We start from the raw sequence: 8,154 nt of genomic DNA, 5'->3' as shown, positions 1-8,154 counted from the left end.
TCGTGATTTCGTTTCTTACCCCGCTCGACTTACTTTTTTACGAATCCCACCTGAGTTTTATGTTTTGCCAACACAACAACATTCAATTTCGTGACTTACTTCTGTCATTTGTATTTGAATATTTTTGCCAATACGTCATCTGCATAAATTACGTTTACTTTTAAAGTCATAATGAAAAGTTGTTTTATGGCTCACATGTGTTTTCTTTAGATTGAAAGCCATAAGGTAGCGTTTTGTCCATACTGGTCAGTTGCCTACCCTGCCGAATCCCAACTTGGTTCGGCCTGGTGCCCCTCGGAGTGAGTTGTAAAGGCTTCGCAGTTTAAACTTAAGCTAAAGCTATAGCTAAGAGGGCTCAGCCAATAAGTTGCACATCTGCGTTTTCTAGAGTGAATAGAGAGTTCATGGAGAGAGTTTTAACAGTGCTCTTCTTTTTCTGTTTCCAGTTTAATCTCAATTACAAATACATACCAAAATACTATGGTTGGAGACAATGCGAGGATAAGCAGAGCCTTACTCTTCTTAATAACGTTACCTACCAGCTGGATAGCGATGGTGGAACAATCTGGAGTGGTGTCGTTGACTTCCTTGCACCAATCAAAGACTTGACGAAGGTGTGGTCATGGTCAAGGCACTGTGTACTCTTCTTACACTGATACTTGAAGTGTTTAACTCACATGCTCATTTAAGTGCTCAAAACTATGTTGCACCCTTCCAGAGTGGCGATTACACAGCCAGATAAATATCCGTTTTTAAAACATTAAATACGAATGTGAGTTCAAACTTCACCCCCATGTTAATGCCGTCGATTACGAATAGTCTGGTATATTATTTATCGGTAGGCGTAACCTATTTTCGTTCCTATTGCCGTGTTGAAGATATGGTGATTACATGCACAGTAGATTGGGTAATTAGTATAGAACAGTGACTCAGAGCCGATGAGTCACTCTTCTATACCATTGGAAAGGGCTTTTTGGGTATGATCCGGAACACTTTCTATTTATTGGCTCTCAAGTCTGGTTTTCCGAAAAATTAAATAAATATACGTCGCCGCTAACCTTCAGACGGACTTTGAACACGACAGAATTACATACGTTTATACGGCTAGTCCTGACGTTGATCGGGCCGGCTGGGGTTTTGAAAACATTGCTCATGGATCAAAGACGACGCCTGATTCAAAATATCAGGCTTTCTTTCTCTACCGTTGCTTAGATCACAGTTTCCACGCTTCTCCAAAAATGCCTTCTGCTTGGCGTGATCCTGCCCAGAAAGAGGACCGAGTGCCGTCTCCTGCGAGGCTACGAACCGGTGAGGCACTCGGGGGGACAGGCGCGGTTGCCAACAACAATGGACAGTCTAGAGGGGGCAGGCGCGGGTTTACAGTTGTACCAACAGAATGTAGGAAGTTGGTGGCTTCCTGTCCTCCAATGAATTTTCCCTTCTAAATAACTATAAATCTTGCGTTGAACGGCCCGAAAAGTAGCACCAAATACCCTCAGGACAGAGATGTGTATAGTTTTCTGGTGCACTCTAATGGCTTTTCACCAGTGTGGGTTAGAACATGCCTTTTCCAGAACGACAGGCGGGCAAGGGCCTGCACGGCCAAATGTGCCGCTCATTTTCTTCCAAATGTTTCCACCTATTTAAAATCCGAAAGCAGCATCGGATAGGGGAAGGTCGATTGTATGGCCGCGCAAAGTTTCAGCTCGATCCGTCACATCCTTCTGCCTCAACGCCGCGCTGACCACCGCGCCGCTGTCATTCGGCAGGGCTCGGGGTTGGTTCGGGACGCCTGCGCTAAGTCGCAGAAAAAGTTCCGCTGATAATTTCCTCAAAACAGCAAAGTGAGTGTTTCTTATGATTGACATCGGCACAGAATGGCATGAGACGATTTTTAAGGATATTTTGGTACCTTACCGACCGCTGAAATACGATTTTGGAAGAAAATGAGCCGCACATTTGGCCGTGCAGGCCCTTGCCCGCCTGTCGTTTCCTCTCCATCTCCATCCCCTTATACTCCATGGTTTTCTGACATGTACCCCTATAAACCCAGCAACAGATGAGCTCCAAGCCTCATCAGCTGTTTTGACTCTCATTTTTTGTTTCCCCCTAAGATTCACATGTTTATAAGTGACAGGGCTCATTCTGATACAAAGACTGGTCCATTTTAAAATATTCTATGATGAGGCACCAGTCTGCAACTTTACCAGACTGAAATTCAAGAAATCTGTTGGGCAGATTATTTCTTACATTTTTTTAAAATGTGGGGATGGGGAACATCATAAATGTGGATCATCCTATTTTCATGAGTTTCACAAAATATTTTATCTCCTGTTGAAGATTTGAGCTCTGCTACAGCACCCCCATTGGTTCGCCACTGCTTGAAGACCATGTCAGCAGTGCTAGCAAAGGCTTGGAAATACCAACTTCAAGAGGAATAGCCTTCAATAAATTTTCTCATGTACTTTCACATGGGAGAATCATATGCTGCTGAAGAAACCTATACACCCTGGGACTCCTTTTGTATATTCCAAGTGCAAACATCCTATCGTCGATATCCCAAGTTCTACCTCTTGCCTTCCTTCTAAAATTTCGCAGGTCACTTTCAGAATACGTTTAGTAGTTCTAGATTTTAATGTACTATGTGTCCAGAAAGAATTGACCCCGCCTGAGTCGATACCCCGCGCTCCGGGCGCGGCAGACAGTCGGGCGCAGGCCGGCGCAGGCTGCACTGTTGCCGATGTGCTCGGGGGCTCGGGGCCCGGGAGGGTGCGGGGAGGGGGGCAGCAGGTCAGACGGCGGGCCGCTGGGCTGGGCCGGCGAATTCGCAGCCCCGACGTCGGGGGCCTCCTCGGGGCCTCGCGCCGAGGGCACGCCCACCTTTCACCCTTGCTGGTGGGCATCGCTGACATCTAGTCGTGCAAGATCTTCAGTACGGTGAGTTAAAAAATTAGACTTCACAAAGCTTCTTATTTGAACACTTAGTGTGTGTCTGTCCCACCTACCCGACCCTGGGTCGCGACCACATTGTGGCCCCGGATGCTGCCACTTGTGACCCTCATTAGTTCTTCGCGGGACACCTGTCGTGACGTGGCGATTAGTGGGCGCCTCTAGAGTATGGCCACTGGGGCGCAAGGCTCTCCGTGTGTGGCGCGCGGGCGGGCGCTACTCTCTAGGGCGCCGCTAGGCTGAGCCGCGGGCCCGTGCTAGGAGCCACTGGATGACTGCATCTAGCACACTAGACGGAGGCGCCACTAGCCTGGCAGCTGCGCGCGCGCGCGCTGAGCGCCGTAGAGAGCCATGTCTACGGCGCTGGGCGCCACTAGAAGAGCGCATCTAGGACGCTGGGCGAGGGGCGCCACTTCCTAGACGTAAAAGGCAACATCAAAGCTGCTCGTGCTGAGCGCCTCTAGAAGTCCGCACCTGTAGGACGCCGGGTAGGGGCGCTAGTGGCCTCAGCCCCCCGCGCGCGCGCTGGCCTCCTAGAGGGCTACATCTAGGATGCTGGGCGCTACTAGGCTGAGCCGCGGGCTCACGCTAAGCGCCTCTAGAAGTCCGCACCTGTAGGACGCCGGGTAGGGGCGCTAGTGGCCTCAGACCCGCGCGCGCGCTGGCCTTCCTAGAGGGCTACATCTAGGGTGCTGGGCGCTACTGGGCTGAGCTGCGGGCTCTCGCTTAGCGCCTCTAGAAGTCTGCATTTAAAGGACGCCGGGTAGGGGCGCTAGTGGCCTCAGCCCCGCGCGCGCGCGTTGTTCTCCCTAGAGGGCTACCCCTGGGGCGCTCAGCGCCACTAGGCTGTGCTACGGGCTCGTGCTGAGCGCCTCTAGAAGACCGCCCATAGGACCCTCCGGTGGAAGGGGTGACCATACGATGGTCACGCACCAGGTTATGCGGGAGGCGTGACCATACGATGGTCACGTGTCGGGCCGTGACTTTAACGCGCCAAAGTCAGCGTTTCGCCGGTCTCGAATGCGACCGGTAACCACAGCATCACTCGTTGACATCTGGTGTCATTTTATGTGCTGGTCCAGTCGCCACTTTTCCGCGAAAAGCGAGTGCCTCCCTTCCACAAGACCTCGTTGAAGCCCAACCGCTCAGCTCTGCCTGCCCCTTCCCCCTCCCCCCTCCGCTCACCTGTCCTGTCCTGGCCTGCCGGGCCGCCCCGCGCCCAGCACCCAGGAGGGACAATAGAGGAGGCGGACGGGTGATTGCTGTCGTCACTAATCCCTTCGAGAGCGGGGCTGAACACTAACCAGGCCGCAAATGAATCGCCAAATGAACGAAGTCAACCTACAGAGGTTCCGCGTCCCACTCTATTCCCATCATCTGACATCATTGCATTTTGAAAGCACTCGCGGTGCGCACCTCTGTAGGATCGTTTTGATTTTCCACTCGCTGTTTTGGTAGAGGTAAGAAGGTGTGAAGGTGTGTCTCTCACCTCGAACTCCACCCTCTCTCAGTAGCAGCGTACCGGGCGCAAGGCGTGACCATACGATGGTCAACCATGGCCACTAAGCGCCAAATATATTCAGCGTCTATTTGAAAATCAATAACTATTTGAAAATCAATAATAATTAGTGCCTTTCCCATCAAGATTTAATTGTGCCGGTCTCAAATGCGACCGGTATCTACAGCATCACTCGTTGTCTGGTGTCATTTCATTTGCTGCTCGAGTCCACACTTTTCTGCGAAAAGCGAGTGCCCCACTTCCACGACACCTCCGTTAAAGCCCAGCCGCTCAGCTCCGCCTGCCCATTCCCCCTCCCCTCTTCCGCTCACCCGTCCAGTCCCGTCCCTGCCGGCCCGCCCGGCGCCGCGCCGCGCAGCACTCAAGCACCCAAGAGGGACAATAGAGGAGGAAGGTGATTGCTGTCGTCACTAATCCCTTTCAGAGCGGGGCTGAACACCAACCACGCCGCAAATGAATCGTCAAATGAACGAAGTCAACCTACAGAGGTTCCGCGTCCCACTTTATTCGCGTCATCTGACATCATTGCATTTTCCATGGAAACACTTGCGGTTGATCGCACTCGCACCTCTTGGTAGAGGTAAGATACCCCCGCCCCTCCTCCGTTGCCCTACTTCCCTGGCCAGTCCGACACTAATATCCTCATTGCGAAGCAGGACACCAAACAACGCCCTGGTTCAATGAGCTGATGAAAGAAAATATTGGAAATTAATTTACAGATCAATATGTGTTCTGGGGTTTTCGCCTACTTTTATTCGAGCTATCTCACATATTTGAGAATTATTTGTGTTTTTTAGCCCGCCCTTCTGCTTTTAAAAAAGCATTAAAGCGGGCTTATGCAACCGCTCTCGTGTCTGTCTGTCCGTCTGTCTGTCGTCCGTGTAAGAGGAAGGAGATGAGCTAGAGGTCTACAAATTTCAGGGTATCTTAGGGGTCACTCCTGGACAACGAAACGCCTGGTGCAAATCCTGGCAACCACCCCTAAGGGGGTGAAAGGGGGTAACAAAGAAATAGGGGTTGGTCCAAAAAGTAGGAAAAAAATATTTTTTTTATGGTCTCCTAAGGGGTAACTCGTGAAAGTAGAGCCCTCTGGGCGAAAATTTTGTCCGTTTGACTCTATCTGGCACCGTTTGGGCACTAGAGTGCTTTTTTCGACGAAAATACGGCGAAAATGACCACATTGCACATAAAGACGTACAGGGAGGCGTCCAATCGTAAAATGTCAGAGGAAGTACCCCCCCAAAACAACACATTCTGAATCAGGAACTAGCCTCGGATTTGCCGTATCTTTCACTGCTTCGGCCCTAGAGGTGGATATATTGAAAACAATGGCAAAAAGTCAAGTTTTAGGACTGTTTGACAAACAATATATAACCAAAAATCTGCGCGGGTTCGTTTTTTTTTTAATTCTTAAGCAAAGCAGAAGGGTGGGGTGTAGTCACGGTGTTGCCCCGTTACAGTCTTTTGTCATGTCCAAGCAGCAAATTTCTAGGGCCGCAGGCCCCCCGCCGGACGCTTTAGTTTACTCAAATATAAAATATATATAAGTGATTTACCGGTCACATTATTTATTTGATTATGCATATCAGTAAATCGTGGGACTGAAATGGTCGGGCCGAAGGCCCGACCATCGCCGCCGGCAGGCCAAGCAGGCCCGGCCCCTGCCGAACGGAGTTGCCGGCGCAGCGAAGTGGAGCTGGCAACTCCGTTTGGCGGAAGGGCGGGCCTGCTTGTTTTTTAAAGTGAGCGGTCTGCCTTTTCGAATGTCCCCGGGGAAACTCCACCGCGGCAGAGCCTGCCCTGCCACTGCCCGCCCGCCCGCTCGGCCGGCCTGCTGTGGCTGGCCTGGCGGCGGCCGGCGGCTGGCTGACGCAGCGCGCTGCCCTCCCCAGCCCCCTTTCCCGGAGACGCGTGGCGGCTCGGCCATAAAGGTGTCAGCCGGCGGCGGCGGACCGCTCCTGGGGGCAGTGCACCGAGCCGCGCGGCTCAGGTGCTCGCCAGATGTGGTGACCTGTGCTATCTACAGATTGGCGGCACCTTTCTGGGCATTTTCTGAGGACAGTAAACATAGCGGCAGACGAAATGAAGAAAAAGGCGAAGAAGAAGAAACCCTGGGAAGACGCCCCCGCACTGCAGCTCGGCCAGTCCGTTCGCGTACTTCAACGAGCTCAGAGCTCCGCCAGTGTGACAGTGAGGCAAGCAGTAGTGAGAGAAGTGACCAGACCGAAGACCCGACCCAAGAGACTTGAAACTGGGAGAAGATGCCCCCCTACTCGACACGAGAAGAGCGCGGGTTCATCGTTGGGCTACGTGAAAGTGGTTTGACGCCAAGCATGATTGCTCTCCGTGCTGATGTTTCGGTGAGCCTCTCCACGATCAAGCGTTGGACCAAGAGATTCAGGCAAGGGGGCGGCTACGAAACGTTGAAGGATAAGCCCAAGTCAGGCCGACCACGTGTGACCACGGCCGAGCTGGACCAGCGGTTAATCACTGCGATGCAGGACGTGACGAACCGACAGAAGGCGGGCACCACGGTCGCAAGAGAAGAGTTCAACGGGCAGTATCCGGCGGGAAAAACGACAATGTATGCGAGGTGAGTGGAGTGATTTATTTACTAAAGTTTTGCAGTTTTAGTGCGCTCCCCGCCCGCACGTTCTGTGCAAACGTGGGCGCCGGAGTAAGGCCCGGCTTAAAGTAGGATTGACCAAATATTGTGCGTTTGAGTGTGTGTGAGCCCTCCCCCCCAAATCAATGCTAGTGAACCGCCTGAAAGGTAGGAAATTTGTGCGACAAAATGCCTGTAAGTAGGCAAACCACGGTGCACCGCCCCCTGGCATCCGGGCCTTACACCGCGCCTGGTGTGTGAGTGTGTGTACGCGCCCTTTTGGGGAGGGGGGGGGGGGGATGAGTTGGCCACCCTTCGGGTAACTCGAGAGCCCGCAGTACGCCGTAATCAGCGACTCCTAGCTCTGTCCGTCTCGCGGGCCAGAAAGGGCCCGACTCGCGGACTCAAGGGTTGTTACTCGAGTGCGACGCCTGAGTTTGCACGCGTAACGTGCGACGGAGCTGCACGCGTCCGCTGCCGGAGAGGACCAATGGGATCGACTTTGTGACAACTAGAATTACACGGTGGGTGATCCGCGCTGTTTTTTTTTTCTGTTCATACCGGGTACTTGCGTACGCGCGGGCTTGCCTACCGCCGCTCGACACGTCACCTTGCGGCACCGTGCGAGTATGCAACCCGTCCGCACGCATGGATCCGGTACAGTATATGCAAAAAAAGACAGTGCCGATCACCCACCCTGCATATAATAACTGCGTGGTTTGCGATTCCCACAATTTATTTTGCGATAATTTGATGAGTTTTTATACTCTCGATGAATCGTGAGAATCGCACACCATCTCTTATTGCGTACACTGATAAACTAAGTGTTCAAGTGCTCAACACTTCTATAACTGTTCAATAGGGTGGAGTGAAAATCTGGGACCGAAAAAGTACACCTGGATTAAAGTACTCCAAGATATCCTAAGACTAGCGGCAGAGTCCATTTTGACCCAACGGCTGACCTTCAACCCCTCTCGAGGGGTCAAAGTTAGGTCTTTGAGGGAAATTGACACCTTTTGCTCCCCTGGGCCCCCCCTAGGCATAATCCCGGAAACGGCTATATGCGGTTCGGTGCGGAACT

General features: G+C 52.2%; 1 protein-coding gene across 3 annotated transcripts in view; it reads left to right on the top strand.

The window, feature by feature from the left end:
• LOC113210245 (uncharacterized) overlaps nucleotides 1-8,154 on the top strand; it is a 34,626-nt gene that overhangs the window by 7,697 nt on the left and 18,775 nt on the right. For all 3 annotated transcript variants that reach the window (XM_052268495.1, XM_052268494.1, XM_052268496.1), the window contains exon 3: nucleotides 447-614. In XM_052268495.1, the coding sequence (XP_052124455.1) occupies nucleotides 447-614 (168 nt within the window). The remainder of the gene's footprint in view (nucleotides 1-446; nucleotides 615-8,154) is intronic.

Source organism: Frankliniella occidentalis, unplaced genomic scaffold (genome assembly GCF_000697945.3).
Source record: "Frankliniella occidentalis isolate FOCC.00 unplaced genomic scaffold, Focc_3.1 Scaffold70, whole genome shotgun sequence".
Lineage (NCBI taxonomy): Eukaryota > Metazoa > Arthropoda > Insecta > Thysanoptera > Thripidae > Frankliniella > Frankliniella occidentalis.
This window is presented reverse-complemented; position numbering and strand designations above follow the sequence as displayed.